We start from the raw sequence: 22717 nt of genomic DNA, 5'->3' as shown, positions 1-22717 counted from the left end.
AGGAAGGAAGGAAGGAAGGAAGGAAGGAAGGAAAGAACAAATAAACAAATAAATATGCATGCTGTTAATAAAAAAGGCCACTGGATGCCAGTGCTGTTCTGTTAAATGCAAGACTTCAAAACTATACCATTAAAAACTTAACAAACCTTCTTTTCAAACCAGTCTTATAAAGAGATTAAGAAGGGTGACTGGGTGACATAATCTAAATATTTAGATAGCTTTAAGGGAAATGTTAATGGAAATGTTATGTTTGGGCCCGAGAAGTTCTTAAAATATTAATTAGAAAATAATAAAATATTCATTTTATAATGGAACCAAAAGGTACTACTGTAATTGAAAAGGAAAAAAAAACCTACTGAATGAAATTGAAACAAACTTTAAGGTGGATTTTAAAACTACACCTTATAAGAAAGAGAGGAAAATACTGTACTAGATTTACAAATGAAATATGAATTTAAAAATTTAAAAGATACATGAATAAAAAACCAAAAGAAGGATGTGCATTATTTTTAACATTGGACTTGATGAATTTCCTGGAGTTGTTTCAGTGCAACTGTAAAAAGATTTTAATACAGATGAAAAGAATTCTGAGAAAAGAGACAAGAAAGTATATGTTGAAATTTTATTGGTGAGGCTTAAAGATCACTGGCGGAAAGAAATAAAAATACAATCTTGTTTTATAATGTTATCTCTGGTGATCTCTAATGGGAGTCTTTTTTGACAGGGATTGGATGATGAGTGTTAATTTTGGTAATGTTTAATTAATGGAATGAATTAATTTGTAAAACTATCTTTTACAATATTTAATTGTTAATTGGGGTTGGACTTCGAGTATTATTGGAAGAGACAGTTAGGGGGATTTTGCTTGTGCAGAAAAATAAACATAAGTTGTTATTTCTGTTAAATCTTAGTGGACTTTTCCTGATTAACCTTGCTGTTCTGCTCAGGTCAACATGACCCGAAATGAAATTTAAGACCTGTAGATCATGCAGATCTCAAAATTGTGATTACCAGTAATTGACTTTTTCTCGTTTGAGGGGTTCTTACTATGAGTGTGGGTTTTTTTTTCATTTTGTTTTCTTTTTGCTACGCACTGATTGTTACACTTCATTACACCTGAAACACTACAAGTTTAAAGTAAATGCGAACACAACAGCAAGGTTAATAAAAGTAACTGAAAATTTATAGATGGGTTTACAGAAAAGTGATGATGTTAATTTTGGCTATACTTGCTAGAAATGAAGGGTTAAGTTTTTTCTTCCAATTTTTCATCTTTGTGCACGTTTGTGTGTATTTCTACATTAGTTTTTTGTATTTTCCTTATTTCTTAAATATAATTTTTAATAAAATTATTGGGGGGGAAACTTGGGATGGAAAATGTGTCATAGATAATATACTTCATTTCACTGTAGTTTAACAATGATTCCCTCTACAGTCTATCACAGTATAAATCAATCTTAACAGCAAAAACTATTAAGATTTACTAAACTTGTCCTTAACATAGTTATTTAAAATTTGAGACTCAATGCTATAAGTAACTACTAAATAAAAAGCCAGTAGGTTATCATAACCTAATCTGATAGTTGTTCTTATAATTCAATATATTATATATCAGGCTACGGGAAGGATTGTTCTAAATATTCACTTCTAGTTCTACAATGTTCGTCAAAAATCTTTTTGTTTTTACATGTACAGTGGTACCGCTACTTACGAGCTTAATTTTTCCCATAGGAATCAATGTAAAAGCAAATAATGCATGTGATTGGGGTAACCACAGGGAGGGTGGAGGCCCTGTTTCCTCCCAGGAGATTCCTAGAGAGACCCCACAGAGGCTTCTCCCTGCCTTTTCTAATCCTTTTTCCTCCCAGATTCCTAGAGAGGCCCCACAGAGGCTTCTCCCTGCCTTTTCCAGTTACAGTTTAGGAGGCTCAGGTTTGTAAGTGGAAAATGGTTCTTGAGAAGAGGCAAAAAAATCTTGAACACCCGGTTCTTATGTAGAAAAGTTTGTAAGTAGAGGCGTTCTTAGGTAGAGGTACCATTGTATAAGTTACTATGTCCTTATGCATCTTAATTTGAAACTGTATAGCCTTGCCTTTCCTAAACTGGCCAATGAAGTCACCACCTTGAGGATGTTCAAAATAAAAGATAGATAAAAATCTCAATTCTTGACTATTAATGCAGACTACTCTATGCATTTTCTTTTCAGAATGTCTATTCTATTCCACAATCTGGTCTCCAAAATCCTTGAATTCTCCAGTGATTTTTCATCAAAGCACTAACCAGCTCTAGCCTAGCTTAGCTTCTGAATCTAAAAATAACAGTGAAGTTCTGCCAGTTGATGAAATACACATGTGCGTGCACACACACACTACTCTAAATGAACTCTGAGGAACTGGGAGATCTCTTTGAAAAAATTGAAATTGTAGCTCAGATATTTGAGGAACTCAAACAAATAGCTTCTGTTCTTAGGTCAGGAAATATCTATAATATTGTTCTCCCGTTTTCAGAGTGATATATCCACCGTAACTAACTAACTAACTAACTAACTAACTAACTAACTAACTAACTAACTAACTAACTTACTTACTTACTTACTTACTTACTTACTTACTTACTTACTTACTTACTTACTTACTTACTTACTTATTAGATTTGTATGCCGCCCCTCTCCGTAAACTCGGGGCGGCTCACAGCATACAATAAAACAATTCATGACAAATCTAATAGTTTTAAAAAACATTTAAAAACCCCATTATTAAACCAGACATACACACAGACATACCATACATAAATTGTATAGGCCCGGGGGAGAGGGGGGGGGGAATGCCTCAATTCCCCCATGCCTGACGGCAGAGGTGAGTTTTAAGGAGTTTACGGAAGGCAAGGAGGATGGGGGCAGTTCTAATCTCAGGGGAGAGCTGGTTCCAGACAGTTGGGGCTGCCACAGAGAAGGCTCTTCCCCTGGGACCCACCAGATGACATTGTTTAGTCAATGGGACCCGGAGAAGGCCAACTCTGTGGGATCTAACCGGTCACTGGGATTCGTGCGGCAGAAGGCGGTCCCGGAGATATTCTGATCCGATGCCATGAAGGGCTTTATAGGTCATAACCAACACTTTGAATTGTGACCGGAAATTGATCGGCAACCAATGCAGACTGTAACACTATGAATGTAACAATGAAATAAAATAAATGATATACACAACGTCTAGAACAATCTCACTGTGGATTTTATTAGGCACTTACTTTTACATCTTAAATCCAACATTTCCCAAGACCCATTTCTGGTGCAAACTGAATGACTTTTTGTCCCTGTGGGATAGAACCCTTTTATGCAGTTGTATTCTACAGTGCTTCCTGGATGAATAGACCCATTCCACATCCTGTTTGAGAAAGGCAGTACAGGAGGTTGGCCACAGTTGATTTCTAAATGGGATGAGAAGGAATTTTTTATTAAGAAACACACTTTGCAATATTGTACTACATCAGGGGGGCTTATTCCTTTATTTTAAATGGATTCTTTTTAAGAGTCCAGTGTTTAGAGTACTGTGCTCTATAATTTGTCCCAAACTCCCAATTGTGGCAAGCAGGATGAAGCAGAGAGGTCACTACTATAAAACTCCCTACTAATTCCCAATCAATTGATTATAATCAGCTTTAGATACAGAATAAGCTTCCTGCTTTAAGAGTTGGTTTTTAAGGATAAAGTGAAAACAAGGCTATAAGTAAAATGAATAGTATCTTGAAAAGTGCACCATTGACTGTAATTTTACACCCCAGATCTGATGACCCTAATATTAGTCTTGTTTATACATTCCTTATTTGGAGCCTTCCAAAACACCAAATAAACTCCCCTGCAACCAGTGTCATTTGAGTGGCACTGGCTACAGGTGGCAAATACACATACACTCAGCATAAATATCTGCAGCACTGAAGCCACACTGGGTTTCATGTGAAGTGATGGAGAAAATAATGAATGAACAGTTGTATAGGTGAAGGCTTCCATGCTGCAAACACTTAAATTCATTGGATAGATATTGTAATAGCTAATGTTTAACAGCATAATGTTGGCAGGAAAATATGGTTGTCTGGATAAGGAACATCTGCCTATAACCAAAGTTAAAAGTGGAAACTATGAATCAGCCATTAGAATGGAGGAGATGAGAATCATCTACCGAAAATGTACTTTTCATATAACCATTCTGATTCTAAACTAGTTACTGGTTGTGTTATCAGGACTGAACAACTTGACAATAATAATGAGACTTTTTCCTCAGAAAGAAAATTGTATTTATGATGTAAAAACAACCTTCTGGTGCCATGGCAATAGACAGGATGTGGGCAAGATTACGTCACTATCTAGTGGGGAATGAATTTTCTATTTTTTCCTATTGAAGAGGGTGTTTTAACCCTATGTTAGGGTATATGCTGTAATTTTCAGTATTGCTGTTTTAAAATTATGTCACCAATTTTGGACAGTATGGTAAGAAGGGGCTCTAGAGACTGCAGAGAAGGAATCAAATATGATCCTGGATTTGGAGCAGATATTTGATTTTATTTACCCATTAAAAATATTTGAATAAAAGTAACAGATAATATATTTACCCTTGCATTCAAAACTAATGTTTTCCCATTTGTGAGATTTTTTACATTGTGAAAAATTATGTTCTCCGAAAGACTGAAATCCATCCTTGCATTTATAGTATACGGTGCTCCCTAACGTTGTTCTGTTATTCCAAATAATGTCTGCATTTGGTAGCCATGGTGGTTTTCCACAGTTTATTTCTAAAGGGACAGGAGATAAAACAAAGTATTGAAAATTGAACGCATATCCAATAGTTTAATAAGAGTCCCAAGTCTTCGGAGAGGGGCGGCATATAATTCCAAATAATAAATAAAATAAATAAGAATCTACATATTACATTTATTTATGTACTTCACATAAATACACCCTTGCCAATGCAATGGAACTGTGAGATAAAATGGATCTAGAAAGACAGGGATAATGTCTACCATACATGTTCCTCTATTGGCATATTCTCTGTATAACTCTTCTCATCCTGCTTACAATCTTTTTGAATTGTTGCCTTCTGGCAGAAGATATAGAACAACTAGAACTCGGACCATACGTTTCCTGAATAGTTTTTATCCCAGAGCTATACTCACACTTAACAACTAACTAAAGGGTCACCATCAGTGAACTGTTGGACAATATTACTCGGTTTGTCATGTAGATGGTTGAGTGGTTCAGGGTGGGGAATTTGTAGTGGGTGGGACATTTATTCTATTTTTTATTCTATTTTTTATTCTATTTTTAAATTTACCTATTCTGATTTTATGCATGGTGGGACTGATCTCTGGGTGTCACACGACTTTCGTTGCCAATTACAATTCGTTGTTTTTGACAATGACAATAAATTTATTATTATTATTATTATTATTATTATTATTATTATTATTATTATTATTATTTGTTCATGTCACGTTTAAGCATGATTGTCCACTTCATAGGTACTCCTAAAACTGACAGCAGTTTTAAGCCAGTTGATCTATTAAGTCTCTTTTAAGAGAGGCTATATGTTGTCTGCAGCTTGCACAAGCTGCTAGCTCAGGCACAGAATGTCCATCTTCTCAAACAGATTACAGACATTCTCAATACACATATACAAGTTAGACACAACCTACCAGCAATGTTGTACACTCATGGCCAGTACACCAGGAATCAGTTTTCAACCCACCCTCTCTACTGAGGAGGGGGGGAAAAGATAATGGATACAAAGCCATGTATTGAGATGGCAAGGATGATGTTTCTTCTATAGACCCCACCTACTCATGGGAAACCGCAAGACCTCCATCCTGCAGTCTCCTGCAGATGAGCGATCTCTCCTGCTCTCCTTTATCTGGAAAGACTTACACTGACCAGAAATCACTGCTGACCAGTGTTCACTTCACTAATCTGCTACTTTGGAGGCAACTGGTCCGTCACAGAACCTCACCGAGGAATCTCATTGATTATTTTAAATATTGAAGCAGAATTAGAGCAGAGAAGAAAATGAGTAGTTGGATATCAGAACGAGGAAAAAGAAATAACCAACACAACTTTTCTGAAATTTTGATTAAAGTACAGGGAAATAAACAGACATCTAAGGCAGAAAAGTGTGCTAGAATGCATCTCTTTGTGTGAAGCTTGTTAGCCCTTATTGTCTCTTCTGTTTATTTCTTATGCAAATAAGAAATTTTAGATAAACTTAGCCTTCTTTTATATTTCTCCTCCAGGATGTGACTGATTTATTATTTTCTTCATTAATATCTTGTGGTCTAAAATATAGCAATAGCGCTTAGACTGATTTACTGCTCCATAGTGCTTTACAGCACTTTCTAAGCAGTTTACAAAGTCAGCATATTGCCCCCAACAATCTGGGTCCTTATTTTATTGACCTTAAAAGGATGGAAGGCTGAGTCAACCTTGAGGTAGTCAGAATTGAACCCCAGGCTATGGGTAGAGTCAGTCCACAATGCCGCATTCTAATCACTGTGCCACAAAGGCTCTTACATAATCTAGAAACTGTGACTCTTCTAATTTTGTTTCTTTTCCCATTTTTACCTTTTAGTCACCATAACAGATGGGAGAAAAACTGAGAGCCCCAACTGTCACAGTTTAAAGGGAAGATGGCAGGAAAGGCATACAATAGAATATAAGTGGTGGCGGTATCCTAAGATAAAATACAGAAAATAGTATAAGGGCAGACTAGATGGATAATGAGGTCTTTTTCTGCCGTCAGTCTTCTATGTTTCTATGTATGAACTACCATGTAACTGAAAGTTGAAAGCTGAGCTAGGATGTGAAGTCTCAGGCAGTTTCTGAAAGAGAAGATTTAATTCTAAAAGCTCAGTTATGCTGTTATACCCATTACTTCAATAAAAAAATAGTATAGTTTCAGAAAGCTGCATGACATATTCTGAAAGTAGCCTAGCACAAGCCATATTCAGATACCCTGCTATGAAACACCTATTATATTTTAATAGTCCTATCTCTTCTAATATAGCTATAATGAGGTACAGTGGTACCTCGAGATACGAGTTTAATTCGTTCCGGACCTGCGCTCTTAAGTCGAGCAGCTCTTATCTCGAACGACTTTTCCCCATAGGAATTAATGTAAATAATTTTAATTGGTTCCAGCCCTCAAAAAACTCACAAAGTTAGTCTAAATTATGCAAAAAGACATTGCAAGAATAAATGTAACTTTACTTATTAATAAGATGATAAGCTGAGAGCTTTCCTTCCCTTCCTCTTTTTACCCAAAACAATCAACATGGCAAACTTTTATTTTTATTCATTAAACTGTAGTTATTTATTCAACTTCACTGCCACCCAATCCTGTAGAGGGAGGAAAGAAGGGAGGAAGGAAAAGGAAAGCAAGAAATGGAGGGAGGAAAGAAAGAAAGGAAGGAAGAAAGAAAGAAAGGAAGAAAGAAAGGGTGAAGGGACAGGAACAGAGGAAGGAAGCAAGGAAACTTATAAAAGGGGAGAGTAACTTCACTGCCACCCAATCCTGTAGAGGGAGGAAAGAAGGGAGGAAGGAAAAGGAAAGCAAGAAATAGAGGAAGGGAAGGTAAAAGAGAGAAAGAAAAAGAGCAAGAAAGAAAGCAAGCAAGAGAGAAAGAAAGAAAATGAAAGAGAAATAAAAATAGAGAGGGAGAATGAAAGAAATGGAAGGAGGGAAGGAAGGAGAGAAAGCAAGAGAAAGAAAGAAAGCAAGAGAAAGAAAGAAAGAAAGAAAGAAAGAGAAAGAAAGAAAGAAAGAGAAAGAAAAAAGAATGAAAGAGCAAGAGAGCAAGAGAGAAAAAGAAAGAGAGAGAGAGAGAAAGAAAGAAAGAAAGAAAGAAAGAAAGGCAACTTCAAAGAAAGGCTCACTGAGCATCTCTCACTCTCTCTCTCTTTCTATCCCTCTCTCTCTCTCCCCCCTCTCCCCCCCTTTCCCTCTCTCTTTCTCTCTCTCCCTCTCTCTTTCTCTCCCCCCTCTCCCCCCTTTCCCTCTCCCCCCCCAGGCCGGCAGCGATGTTTTAAAACAGCCGCGCCGTTTGCGAGCTAACTCCTGAGGTGCGGAAGTTCGCCTTTGGCGTTTGGGCCACTCGGAATGTGAAATTCAAAACAGCGTTCGGATCCCCCCACCCCCAGCAGAAGCCAAGGACCCCCAGAGTGGGGCGGCAGGGGAGGCGACCGCCTCTCCACTCACCAAGTGCCGGGATACGAGCCGAGAAGAGCTGGGCTGGCTTACTTTCCTTCCTTCCCGCGCTGATGCAGAGCCACTCGAACAAAGCGTCACGCCCCCCTGACGCTTTTGGCGGCAAAAGAGCCCAGCGTCGCTTCGGAAGCCGCCGAAAGCATCAGAGGGGCGCGACGCTTTGTTCGAGTGGCTCTGCATCAGCGCGGGAAGGAAGGAAAGTAAGCCAGCCCGGCTCTTCTCGGCTCGTATCGCGGAGAGGGGCGGCATACAAATCCAAGTAATAAATAAAATAAAATAAAAAAATGTCTCTCCTCTCCCAGCTCTTATCTCGAGTAGCTCTTAAGTCGAGCAGCTCTTATGTCGGGGTTCCACTGTATTGGGAAAATTCATTTCTGTGGTGATTAACCACAACTTGTGTAAAAATTGGTTCTCAGACTGATAAAGATTCAAATGACTGTTATGTAAACAGCCAGATGTAGACTTCTCTGTTATCAAGAAAGGGAGCTATCGTGCTTTTAGTTCACAATGACGTTGTGAGAAAGATTCAAAAGGTCTTTTTCCTAATATGGAACAAACTTCCAGCAGACGTGGTAGATAAATCCACAGTAACTGAATTTAAACATGCCTGGGATAAACATATCCATCCTAAGATAAAATACAGAAAATAGTATAAGGGCAGACTAGATGGACCATGAGGTCTTTTTCTGCCGTCAGACTTCTATGTTTCTATGTTTCTATATAAACTGAAAGAAATATGTTCTGCAGTGAAAAATTAGTTCCCTTGTTGGAATTCTTATATCCTTATTCATTTCATCTGAATATATCTTGCTAAAAAGAATCATTTTCAGTTCAGGCAGTCTGTCATGTTTGGATCAATAAACTGATAGCTGTTGTTAAAAAGTTAATGTTGTAAACTATTATTCATCAAAACAAAGGCAGTATCTAAATTTTAACTAAATTGCACATAAAACCATTTTGCACATATTATAAGTAGACAACATCCTGGGTCTATCTCTAAGAAAATTGCAAAAAAGATCATAGATACTGAATAATTTTATATATAAAGATCAAAATGGATTTCTTGCAGGACGACAAATAAAAAATAACATGAGGATTATAATGAATACCTTGGAATTTTATGAGAGCTATTCTGAGAGACAAACTTCACTGGTTTTCTTTTAATGCCCAAAAGGCTTTTGGCAATTTCTACTGGGAATTTATTACAACACAATTAATAAATATGGAATTTGGCCCAAAATTTGAAAGGATGATTGAGCGAATTTATATCACACAAATAGCTAGAGTAATTATAAATGATGACATTGCAGAAAAAAATGACATAACCAAAGAAGTACAACAGGGATGCCCACTCTCTATTCTTCTATTTATTCTCTCATTAAAAATACTATTAATAAAAATTAGGGAAGACCAAGAAATAACAGTTTTAAAAATTAGAATGGAAGAGTATAAGGTCCAAGCTTTTGCTAATGACTTAGTATTATAGAAACAGGACTGAAATTGATACAAAAAATAGAGGAATTTGGCGAAGTAGCAGGATTTAAGATAAATAATAACAAATCTAAATTAATAACTAAAAATCTTACAAAGAGACAAGAAATGGAATTGGAAGATAAAATAAAAATACAAATAACTAAGAAAATAAAATATTTAAGAATTTACCTTACAGCAAAGTGGAAGATTAAGGAAGATAATTATGATAAATTGTTGCTACAAATAAAAAAAGATTTAAAAACTTGGAAAAATTTACAAATCTCACTTTTAGAAAGAATCGCTACGAATAAAATGCACATACTCAAGAGAGTACTATTTTTGTTTTAAGTTATCCCAATCAAATTAGGCATTTTTTGTTTGAAAATTTGAATAAATTGGTCACCAAATTCATGTGGCAAGAAAAAAAAAAGTAGGATTAAGCTAAAGTTCTTGCAGGATACCAAAAGATAGAGGGGGATTGGCATTACCGGAATTGGAAATACATGTATACTACAACGAAGCTACTTTAATTTGGCTAAAAGATTGGATTGAACTAAAAAATAAAATAATTTTAGTGATACAAGGCCATAATTGGCATAAAAGTCCAATACATACATGAATGAATGAATGAATGAATGAATGAATGAATGAATGAATGAATGAATGAATGAATAATCAATCAATCTGCAAACGGGATGGCACATATTTTTATGGGATGAGAATACAAAACAGTTATTTCCAAAACTTCTGAGGAAGAATGGATAGGGGAAATGCTTGACTGCACAGAGATGGACAAATTAACAAAAGAAATAAAGGAAAACAAAGAGACAGAGTATTATTTACTTTGGGATAAATTTAGAGATAAGAAATAGAAATTAAATTCAATGGTTTTGAAAGGTGAAAAAAGAAACAGGATGAATACAAAATAAGGGTCTTATAAGTAATAAATGTGAAGAAATAAAGACAGAAATGTGCACATAGCTCAACAAATACAAAGACAATTACAGAAGTTTAAAAAGGGAAAATGTAAATAAGAGAATAAATAATGACAAAACTGTTGTAAAAAGTGAATATATGTTTTTGTTGATGTGTTTTGCTGTGTTAATATTGTTTTGTAGTTTTAAAAAATAAAATTAATAATAATTTAAAAAAGACCAGGAAAGGGTTTTTTTTCCTTATGTTTTTTTGATAGAGTTTTAATCCTACTAAGTATTTTATGCAGTTTTTGTGTGTTGTTGTTGTTGTTGTTGTTGTTGTTGTTATTATTATTATTATTATTATTATTATTATTATTATTATTATTATTTAGATTTCTACGCCACCTTTCTCCGAAGACTCGGGGCGGCTCACAAAATACAAAAAACAACACAACAACAAATCTAATTAATTAAAAATTACTACTATATATAGGTGGGGGGGTATATATACATTTAATCTTTTTCTTACTTTCTGAAAAACACTGTGAGAATATCATTGAAACATGGTATGAAAACAGTATGTAAACAAGCCAGCCTGGATCAGTATGTCATAGCAAAAGAGCGCATAGTGAGACATTCATTAAAATTAATTTAAAAATAACACAGTAAAACTTATTTTTAAAAATAAATACAAAAGATAGAACTGATGCTATCATTAGGCAGCATGAACCAGGAGAAGAAAAGGAATGATCACAAAAGACCATCTTAGACCTGCAGAGACAGCATAGTTTTAAAACCTGCCAATGGTGCAGGATTGTCTCCTGTAGGAAAGGTAAGAGCCTTTTTTCACACAGAGACGCTGTCTAATGAACAAAACTGAACTCAAAGTCAGCAGCCAAACATTTTTGCTCCTCTAGGAGAAATTTTGGAGAAATCTCACCTATGCAGTATAGTGTTAGGCTAGCTCAGGGGTAGGCAAAGTTAGCTCTTGTAGACATGTGGACTTCAACTCCCAGAATTCCTAAGCTAGCATGATTTTCTTAGGAATTCTGGGAGTTGAAGTCCACAAGTCATAGAAGAGCCAACTTTGCCTACCTCCTGGGCTAGCCTAGGCCGCAAACAATCAAACAACAGCGAGTAGCCAAGATTGGTGCAATATCTTAAAACAGCGATGTCCAAGCTTTGTGGCTTTAAGAATGCTCAGTGGGGAATTCTGGGAGTTGAAGTCCACAAGTCTTAAAGTTACAGAAGTTGGACACCCCCTATCTTAAAACATCTATGGGGAAAAGCTCTTTCCAGTGCTGACTACATATTTTCATTTATAATCTGCACCAGGGGTGAATGCTCCCGGTTTGCTCGTGCCTGTCAGTCATCGGAGACCCAGTGCGAGGCTTGGCCTGGATGCTGCCATTTGGGTTCTTTTACCTCTGCGCATGGACAGAATGTTTTGCACATGGACAGAGGATAAAAGAACCCAAAGGATGGTGTCTGGTCAGGTGGGCGGAGCCTCATGCTGCCTTCGTGACTGGCTCTCCAACAACCAACAGGCACAAGCGAACTGGGAGCATTTCAGCCCTGATCTCTACTCCTATTATATATTAAGAATAACATAAGAGGCAGGAGGTATGTTCACTGCTTTAAGTCGTATATTAAAATGGAGGGATAAAAATCCAATAATAGTAGGTAAACTTTAAAAAAATATCTAGGGGACATTGTATCCTGGGTGGGTACAACACAGAAAATCTTGGAATTATATAAAGTTGGCATTGATTTCTGTGAGATTTAAAGGAACCGTTTTTTTCCAAATGGATTGACAAGTGACTATTCTCATTGGTACAATTACATTTATCAATGGATTTTTCAAATGCTCTCTTTACCTTTACACACTATATCTGCACCTTCCCATTTTCCTTTGGCATTGCAAACAGCAGCTGAGTTTCCACTTTCAAGGACATAATTAGGCTGACAAATATAAAGAATTTGGTTTCCATAAGTGGTTTTATTCACAGGAGCTGACAGAGTGTTTGGAATATAAGGTGGAGGTCCACAATCCACAACTGCAGTAAAATGAAAGGAAAATACATTTCAGATACTTCAGCCCAAATACTTTTACTTCCCTAAATCTATCAACTGGAGAGGGAAGTGTTCCTTGAGAGAAAATATAAAACACCAAGTCTCATTTTCCTCAGAATCAAATGCCTACAAGTGAACAAAATTCGAAGAATCAGATAACTTTACCTGCTTAAGATGAAAAGCAACTTTGAAGGAAATGGTATTCCCTTCCCATTTTTTTGGTTATTACCCATGTAAATAATTCTCTTCCCTACTGGGTTCAGATCTTTAACAGACTGAGATTTATTGTGAGAAAAATAGTGTTTTCCTTAGTAATATAAGCAAAAATAAATTAAAAATTAAAACAAATGGGTTTTTAAAACATTGCACATCTTCTGCCATTTTAAACCAATGTATCCCCACCTGATATGTTTAAATAATTGATAATCAGTAAAAGCAATAAATGTGCTACTGATATATGAAGAATGCAAATCTTAAGAACAGAATGATGAACTGATAAAGGAAAAAGAAATAAGCACATTTTGTGTGGTTTATTCTGACAAATCCAAAGAATAAATAAGTAATATATCAATTTTAGCAAATCTAAGTATTGTGTCATAAGGATGATCCATGCAACGTCAATACTATACAATACAAATATATTTTATTGCTTCTGCTAAATGTTGGAGATGTTAACTTACTGTTAAATTTTAAAAAATCATTGTTTAATCTATTAATTATATGAGATTTTAAGAGAATCAGACACAAATGCATTCTGCTCACAAAGTTTAAAATTTACTCAATGAAAAAGCACGACCAAAACTAAAACTAATTGTAACAACTGCACTTTAAATTAAACGAAAACAGAAAAAATATTAATGATTTACTGTTATGATACCTACCTATACATTTTGTGCCATCATTGGGAATAAATGTTCCATGCTTATTGGAAGCCTGGAAGCCTACATGGCAAACACAGTAATAGCTTCCGTGTGTGTTATGGCATACAGCATGTTCTCCGCAAATGCCAGAAAGACATTCATTTTTATCTGTCAATATATTTAAAATATATGACAGAGGTTAATCAAATTAATAATAATATATAATAAGACAAATAATATTGTTCTACCACTTTAACAATGGATGAAAATATCCTTAATATGTGTCAGTGTAATACCCAGAGCAAGTAGGCAATATCATTTTGTTACTATTAACATGAATTAACAAGTTAGAGAAAAAGACACAAGTTAGAGAAAAAGAAACTAACTGGAGAGGATGCAATAGATTTGAATAACAATTGTCTGGTTTTTGGAAGTGGAATTGATAATCACATTCAGGGAAGTGGAATTGATAATCACATTCAGGGAAGTGGAATTGATAATCACATTCAGGGAAGTGAAAGTTTAGGCTTAATTATGAATGAAAGGGCTAACTGGTATGTTGGAAATTATAAACTAGCATCATCTGAGCTGTTGTAGGGAAGCATGTACAGACTGGTGAATGTTGATAATGGAAGAACCAGATATGATTTTGGGTGGAAATTGTGCAAGGTGCTTAACTAATATGACATTTGAAGAGCCAAGGAAAAGATTGGTGACTGGTGAGCATCTTTCATAAAATATCTGTTTGTTTCAAACACAGCTGCAGGAAAAGCTTCAATAAAAGATAAAATGGCAGATCTGTTGTAAAACAAACCACAGACCTTTTGTCCATATGAATAAAAGTGCAGGGGTCAACTGACGCTCCTCCTACCACCTGTTGACAATAGGAATGCTGCAATGGTTGTTAATGTAAAAAAATGGTCAAGTCTTTTTTTTTTCACTGTCATTGTAACTCTGAACAAATGAACTGTTGTAAGTCGAGGACTATCTGTAGTTGAGTGTAGAGCAGATTTTCTGAAAAAGGATCCATTTTCCCCAATATAATAGCTCAGGCTAGAAAAACTATTTAGATCAGAAATGGAAAACAAATTACCCTCACATTTCCCAGTGCCTGGACAAAGAAAAAAAACAGTCCTTGTTTTTATCTCAGCAATGTATGGGAGGCTTAGTTAAGGGGAAATGGCTGAAGATACTTAAAGGATTGATTCCAATGTTTAAACAATAATGATCACCTTGTATTTCAGGTTGAGTTCATACTTGCTATTTCCTGGAAGTCTGCATAATAAAATCAGTACAGGACGGTCATCCTTGGCTTATGACCACAACTGAACCCAAAATTTATGTTGCTAAGCAAGGCAGTTATTGTGCCTCATTTTAAGACACTTTTTGCTATAGAATTTAGGAAATAACCACAGTTGTTAAGTGAATCACATGGGCATGACACAAATCAGGTTTCCCCCACTGACCTTGGTTGTTGGAAGCCAGCTGGGAAGATTTCATATAGTGATCACATGAGCCAGTGGCCAGTTGCCATATCACTTGCCAAGCACCCAAATTTAGATCACATGATCATGGGAATGCTGTGATGACTGTGCAAAAACTGATCATAAGTCAGTTTTTTTAGTGCCGTTGTAACTTTAAATGATCATTACACTAACGGTTGTAAATTGAGGACTACTTGCACATTTAGCTCAAGGTTTAAAGTATACTTTTGATCTATTATCCATACCCTGTCAATTTTCAAAGTGTGCTTTTGCTATTGCAACCCTTAACTTCAGATTGTGCAGAATGCAGCTGCGAGAGCAATCATGGGCTTTCCCAAATATGCCCATGTTACACCAACACTTCGCAGGCTGCATTGGTTGCCGATCAGTTTCCGGTCACAATTAAAAGTGTTGGTTGTGACCTATAAAGCCCTTCATGGCACCGGACCAGATTATCTCAGGGACCGCCTTCTGCTGCACGAATCCCAGCGACCAGTTAGGTCCCACAGAGTGGGCCTTCTCTGGGTCCCATCAACTAAACAATGTCGCTTGGTGGGACCCAGGGGAAGAGCCTTCTCTGTGGCGGTCCCGACTCTCTGGAACCAACTCCCCACAGAGATTAGAATTGCCCCCACCCTCCTTGCCTTTCGTAAGCTTCTTAAAACCCAACTCTGCCGCCAGGCGTGGGGGAACTGAGATATTCTTTCCCCCTAGGCCTTTACAATTTTATGCATGGTATGTTTGTATGTATGTTTGGTTTTATAATAAGGGTTTTTTAGTTGTTTTAGTATTGGATTGTTATATGCTGTTTTTATTGTTGTTGTTAGCCGCCCCGAGTCTGTGGAGAGGGGCGGCATACAAATCCAATCAATCAATCAATCAATCAATCAATAAATAAATAAATAATCGCTTCTCAGCTTGCCAGCGAATTGGAGAGAGGAAAGGAGGAGATGGAATGTAGTCTCCAGATATCAAGAAGACAGCCATGAGAACCAAGGACAGTTCGGCAGATGCTTGCCAGAGCTAAAGACTTTTTCTCATAACAGTACAATCAGACTCAATTGGACAATGTGACCTATTCTAATAGGGGGAGGGTAAATCTATACTTTAATTACAGTATATGGGTTTTCGGCGGAATTAGCTAGATCTGGTTTTGCCCTCAACAGTGCTGAAATGATGTACTCAATACATTTTTGCAGAGAGATTGGATCATCTCGGCTGTGCTTGCTTTGGCTGGGTTCATCAGTCAGAACGTTGACATACACTCCACAATAATGCTGGCCACAACTATGGCCATCCCTGGGAGGCCAAAATTGCTGCATTGTGGTCCCTAATTGGAAGGCAGTGGTCTTTGCCTCCACGATCTGACTTTTATTTTCAGTGTATTTAAAAGCATATTATTGTAGAACTCTCTAAGTTGGATACAGTTTGTTAATATTCACCTACCATGACAGATTGTTCTTCCATTTCCAATAAATCCATAGTTGCATTCACAGATATCTTTGTCATCTTTTTGCACACATGTGGCATTTACATGGCAAGTAGCACAAATATCAAAAATTTCATTGTTGGTGTTTTCTGCAAAAAACAAGACAAAAAAGGGGGTGCTAAATTAAGATGGGAAGTACTGTACCCTTCTGGGGTACCTAAAAACCTGAAAAACAGGGAGAACCTGGAAAGAGTAGCAAAGAGGAGAAAAAGCAAGCATATATTTTAAAATACATTAGAATAAAATATTTTAAATTGTTAGCATTTTTAGTGTTGTATACACTGCTTTGAGCTCAATGAAAAGCGGGATTTAATTTAATAATTAAATTAAATTAAATTAAGAGAAATGCACCCAATATCTAATTAGCAGCCACAGATTAGGATTATAAAATGCGACCTAAATTCAATCCCTCATGGAGCAGTTGCTTTATTGTAATCTAAGTTATTTAATAAGTTTGTTGTAAGAAGAAATCATATCATACTAGTGATAATTAGTAACAATAGAATGCACTGGGTTATGATCCTTAAATTTGAAATCAGCAATCAGCATGGCAAAAGACTATCCGTCTATCCATGTTAATCTGGTAGTCCAGCACATTTGGAAGAAGCATAATGTACACCAGTACTTCTCAGACTTGGTTGGTACATGTGGTCAAACTCTCAGAAATCCCTAGGCAGCATATCTCTTGCTGAGAATTCTGGAACTTGAAGTCTACATATCCAGAAATGATTAAGATTGACTAATAGTATCAACTTAAAAGGTGTGCACACAAAGAATCATTAGAATCACCTAAAGCAGCGGTCCCCAAACTACGGCCCGCCGGCCAGATGCGGCCCGCTGAGGTCTTTTAACCAGCCCGTGGCACCACACAAGATTTTACCGATCAATATAATAAGAGAGAGAAAGATGTAGAAAGAGAGGGAGAGAGAAATGAAGAGGAGAGAGAGAAAGGGAGAAATAGAGAGAGGGGGAGAGAGAGAAAGTGTGAGAGATACAAAGAGGGAGAGTTAGAAAGAGAGTGAGTGAGAGAAGAGAGAAAGAGAGAGGGACAGAGAGAAAAAAAGAAAGAGATAGAGAGGGAGAGAGAAAGGAAGAGAGAGATGGAAAGAGAGAGAGAGAAAGAGAAAAATGAGAAAATGATGGAGGGAAAGAACGAGGGAGAGGAAAATGAAACAAATGAGAGAAAAGGAAGAGGGAAGAGAGAAGTGGAGAGGAAGGAGGGAGGGAAGGAAGGAAGGAGAAATGGAGTTTGTTGATTTAAGTTTAAATTTACTTGTTAATAAAGAACTTTAAATAACTTTATTGCTTAATTATTACTTAATTACTTATTACTTCTTCTTTATTTTAAATATTGTATTTGTTCCCATTTTGTTTTTTACTTTAAAAAAGGTATGTGCAGTGTGCATAGGGATTTGTTCATAGGGTTTTTTTATAGTCCGGCCCTCCAACAGTCTGAGGGACAGTGAACTGGCCCCCTGTGTAAAACGTTTGGGGACCCCTGACCTAAAGAAATAAGAAAGGGAGGTGATTTTATTGACCTGCAACTCCCAGCTTTCTTCACTATTAGGTAAACTGACTGGACCTGCTGGAAGTTCCCCATATAAACCTTGCAAACTGGAAGGTTTGCATAACATATTTAAAAGGACATTTTGCAACCTGGCATGAAGTGCTGAGTGGCTTCCACGTTCAACGCTTGCTGGAAGACAACATCCTCATTTTGGAGATGTTGGGCAAGCTCAATGGTTCACAAACATCTCTCTCTTCCCCTCCCTCCATGTAATTTGCCATTGCTATATTTGGGGTTTCTCTCTATCAAGATTAGGCCCATCATATTGGAAAAAGGAGACACAGTTGAAATGACCACTGTATTTTTTAATAATACCGTATCTTTACTCACTGAAAGTTAGGGGGGAAATGCAATAAATATGTCTGGAAAATGTTATGAAAAAGTAGAATTCATTCTGGGCCTATATTTATTATATAGATAGGGTTTTCCCTCTAAATAAACAACAAAACATCTGATGCATTCTTGAGCAATTTATGCATGTGTATTCTGCACATGACCAGAGATACTTTCTTAGCATTATTCAGACAACAGAAGAGTAAGTAGATGACTGGCCTTCACAACACATCTGGCGATCAATATGTAGGTTGATTTATCACATTGTTCTAGGGACTTGCTGCAGCCCTGCTTAATAATGGAATACAGTGTTCCCTCAATTTCCGCGGGGGATACGTTCCGAGACCGCCCACGAAAGTCGAATTTCCGCGAAGTAGAGATGCAGAAGTAAATACACCATTTTTGACTATGGACAGTATCACAAGCCTTCCCTTAACACTTTAAACCCCTAAATTACCATTTCCCATTCCCTTAACAACCATTTAATCACCATTATTACTGGCACTCACCATTGAATAAGACACTTAGTGATCCTGATATTTATAAACATAATTATTTATTAATAATAATTATTAATTTTTTTGTTATTTATTTGCAAAAATTATTAGCTTGGCGATGACATATGATGTCATTGGGTGGGAAAAACCGTGGTATAGGAAAAAAACCGCAAAGTATTTTTTTATTAATATTTTTTGAAAAACCGTGTTCAAACCCGCGAAAATCGAGGGAACACTGTAACAGAGTTGGAAGGAACTTAGTCCAACTCCCGGCAGAAGCAGGCAACCCTATACCATTTCAGACAAATGACTATCCAACCTCTTCTTAAAAACCTCTGGTGTTGGAGCACCCACAACTTAGCTCCACTGATTAACTGTTCTGTCAGGAAAAAACTTATTTTTCCATCTTAAGATAACTTGCCTCAGCCTTTCTATAGCACGGTGTTTGTTTGTTTGTTTGTTTGTTTGTTTGTTTAAGCATGCATAGATAACAGATACAGGTATAAACATGGTTATTAATACATGAAATGGTTACAAATAAAGGGAGACATAGGAACAAGGACAGTAGGCACGTTGGTGTGCTTATGCACACCCCTTACGCCCCTTTTAGCAGTGGGGTGAGGTCAACAGTAGACAGTCTAAGGTGAATGTTTTGGGGGTTTCGGGAAGAAACCAAAGAGTCAGGTAGTGTATTCCAGGGATTAACCGCTCTGAGGTTGAAGTTATTTAATTTTAATTTATTTAAATAAATAAAATTAAAATTTTAAAATTTTAACTTTAGACTCTGTCTACTGTTGACCTGACACTCCATTCGTAAGAGGGGCGTGCATAAGCACACCGGCATGCTTACCATTACCATCCCTTTCCAAATGTACCCTTTTTAAAATTCTTTCCATGTATTCAAATCATGTTTATATTCATATGTACTATCTAACACGGGTTTTTGTATTCATTCCATGTATTCTTATCACATTTATATTCACATGTACTATCTAACACATGTTTTTGTATTCATTTCATATATTCAAATCCTGTTTATATTCATATGTACTATCTAACACGGGTTTTTGTATTCATGTATTCAAATATGTTTATATTCATATGTATTAACACGTGTTTTTGTATTCATTTCATTTATTCAAATCATGTTTATATTCTTATGCACTATCTAACACGTGTTCTTGCATTCATTTCATGTATTCAAATCCTGTTTATAGTCATATGCACTATCTAACACGTGTTTTTGTATTCATTCCATGTATTCTTATCACATTTATATTCATATGTACTATCTAACACATGTTTTTATATTCATTTCATGTATTCAAATATGTTTATATTCATATGTACCATCCAATACCTGTTTTTGTATTCATTCCATGCATTCAAATCACGTCTATATTCATGTGTACAATCTAACACGTGTCCTTGTATTCATTTCATGTATTAAAATCATGAATATATTCATGTGTACTATCTAACACGTGTTTGACAAAATAAATAAATAAAATAAATAAAATATAGTCGTATTTCCTGCAATCGAGTTGTAATCATAATGAGTAATATTTCTATTAGTATTGACAGTCCAATATGTTTAATAAAGCAGCTTGGAGGAGAGAGGGAGAGAAGGGGAAAGGGAGAGGGGGTGGGAGGGATAACGAGAGAGAAGCAGCAAACATTGACCCCGGGGCTCCGCCTGCAATTGCCCAACCCTACGCTAAACCCGGCTTCGGATATTTCAAAAGCTAAGTTTTGGGCGCGGGAGCGGCGCTCCGAATTAAAACTCCGAGCCGAGCGCACAAAAAGTGCCGGATTCCACGCGAAGTCCCCCACCGCTCCGGCGACGCTTACCCGGTTTCTTCTCTTCCTCCGAAGAGCAGGTCGGAAGCAGCAGCGCCCACCACAAGACCAGCAGCAGGAACTGAGGACGTCGACGGGCTCGCGTCGCCCCAACCGGCCCCGAGTCCATGTCGCCTCCGGCAGCGACTGTTTCCCGCCTCAATTCGCCTCAGCTCCGGGGAGGCCCTGGCGAGGAGAGGCCCGGCCTAAGGCGCGGTCACCTTCTACTTCTTTCTTCCTCCCTCAGCACCAATCTGCCTTCTCCCCCCTTCCTCCTGCCGCTTGTCACCCTCGTGGGTTGCAGGAAGGAAGCGCCCAGCACTCGCCAAGCGTGGGAAGTTGTGTGGCGGGACCTTTCCTGCGCTTTCCATCGGGGGCAGCAACAGAGACCCCCTCCCCGAGCATCTGAATTGCTCCCCATCTCCACCCGAGTACCCCTCACGGCCGCTCTTCCGCCTCCCTTTTAGGGCCTATGAACCCCCAACGAGCTTAATTTGTTACCCAAGAGGCTGCAACAAAAGCATTTTAGAGTTTGCAGAATGGAAGATGTAGGAAGGTGTGGCCTGCCCGCATTCCCCACTCCGCCCAGGGCTGAAGTGGGAGACTGAAATTAATAGGCTGGGAATTTTGCTGCACTGGTGTTGTTTAGAATCGATTTGCCTGGCTTTTTGAGATTTAAAGTCTTTGAGGGGTTCATCAGTACCATTTCTAAAGTTGGAGCAGAGACTGCTGCAACGCCTTGCCTGTTGGCGACTACTTCAGCTTCAACCACAACAACACAAGAGCACACAACAGATTTAAACTTAATATTAACCGCTCCAAATTTGACTAAAAAATATGGCTTCAGTAACAAGCGTGGAACTCATTACCAGACTCCATAGTGTCATCCCCAGACCCCCAACACTTTACCCTTAGATTATCCACGGTTGACCTATCCAGATTCCTAAGAGGTCAGAAGGGGCGAGTACAAGTGCACTAGATTGCCTTCCGTCCCCTGTCCTATTGCTCTCCTATATCTCCTATACCTTTCTTCTATTCCTCTATCTCTTCTATTCTTTCATTGATATGTTTTATTCTAATATTTTCTATTCTATTCTATCTTAGATATAGTATTTTACTATGAGTATATCCTCTATAACCTTCATTATGTATTTTACTATGTGTATACCCACTTAAACCCTCATTGTGTATTGGACAAAATCAATCAATAAAAAAATAAATTAAATAAAATTCTCACCTTTGGCCAGAATTAATCAGCTGGTAAAATGAGGAGGAATGACTATCATTAAGTGTTGTGCCTCATGATTCTTGATAAATGTATATTTTCTTTTATGTACCCTGAGAGCATATGCAACAAAACAAATTCCTTGTGTGTCCAATCACACTTGGCCAATAAAGAATTCTATTTTCTTAAAAAAAAGTTTGCAAATGTATTAGTTATTATGTGAATAGTTTGCAAATGTATTAGTTATTATGTGAATTTTCCACAGAGACCCGCTAAGTCTTTAAAACTACAAAATACCATATCTTGATCTTTCAGTTCTGGACTATTTTCCGATATGGTCATTCTATCCAAGTGGCTGTCCTGATAAGAGTATGGGTTGACTTTACAAGGGAGTAGTTAGTTTCAACCAGCAGCCAGAAAAAAGATAGTAAACTGGTTTCTTGCATGATTTCATACATTTCATTGCCATACGATTTTTCTTTTTCTAGTACTGTAAACCCTTTTCTTGTTCAGATAATCACACTTCAAAAAATATGTTAATATACTTGGGCTTATAAAGGTTTGGGGAATGTTTCTAGCCACATTATCCCTTTCTCCAGAAGGTGCAACTGATAATAGTATGATTTAGAGCAGAGTTTTCAAACTGAGCAAGAAAACTGCAGGCATTGCCTGTGTGTTAAAAAAACACCTTCAATAGTGCAGTTCTAATCCAAT

General features: G+C 37.1%; 1 protein-coding gene across 3 annotated transcripts in view; it reads right to left on the bottom strand.

The window, feature by feature from the left end:
• Window positions 1-21069, bottom strand: part of SUSD1 (sushi domain containing 1) — a 42934-nt gene extending 21865 nt beyond the window's left edge. For 2 of the 3 annotated variants that reach the window (XM_070742427.1, XM_070742431.1), the window contains exons 1-6: window positions 20791-21005; window positions 16500-16631; window positions 13591-13737; window positions 12514-12693; window positions 4606-4785; window positions 3247-3426 (exon numbers count right to left, since the gene is read on the bottom strand). In XM_070742427.1, coding sequence (XP_070598528.1) covers window positions 3247-3426; window positions 4606-4785; window positions 12514-12693; window positions 13591-13737; window positions 16500-16631; window positions 20791-20908 — 937 coding nt within the window. In that variant the 5' untranslated portion in view covers window positions 20909-21005. Of the gene's footprint in view, window positions 1-3246; window positions 3427-4605; window positions 4786-12513; window positions 12694-13590; window positions 13738-16499; window positions 16632-20790 lie in introns of all 3 variants that reach the window. The other variant, XM_070742430.1, reaches the window with a different exon arrangement.
• Between the last annotated feature and the right edge of the window lie 1648 nt (window positions 21070-22717).

This window comes from Erythrolamprus reginae, chromosome 2 (assembly GCF_031021105.1).
Source record: "Erythrolamprus reginae isolate rEryReg1 chromosome 2, rEryReg1.hap1, whole genome shotgun sequence".
Taxonomy (NCBI): domain Eukaryota; kingdom Metazoa; phylum Chordata; class Lepidosauria; order Squamata; family Dipsadidae; genus Erythrolamprus; species Erythrolamprus reginae.
The sequence above is the reverse complement of the archived record's forward strand: the minus strand, read 5'-3'. Positions and strand labels throughout refer to the sequence as shown.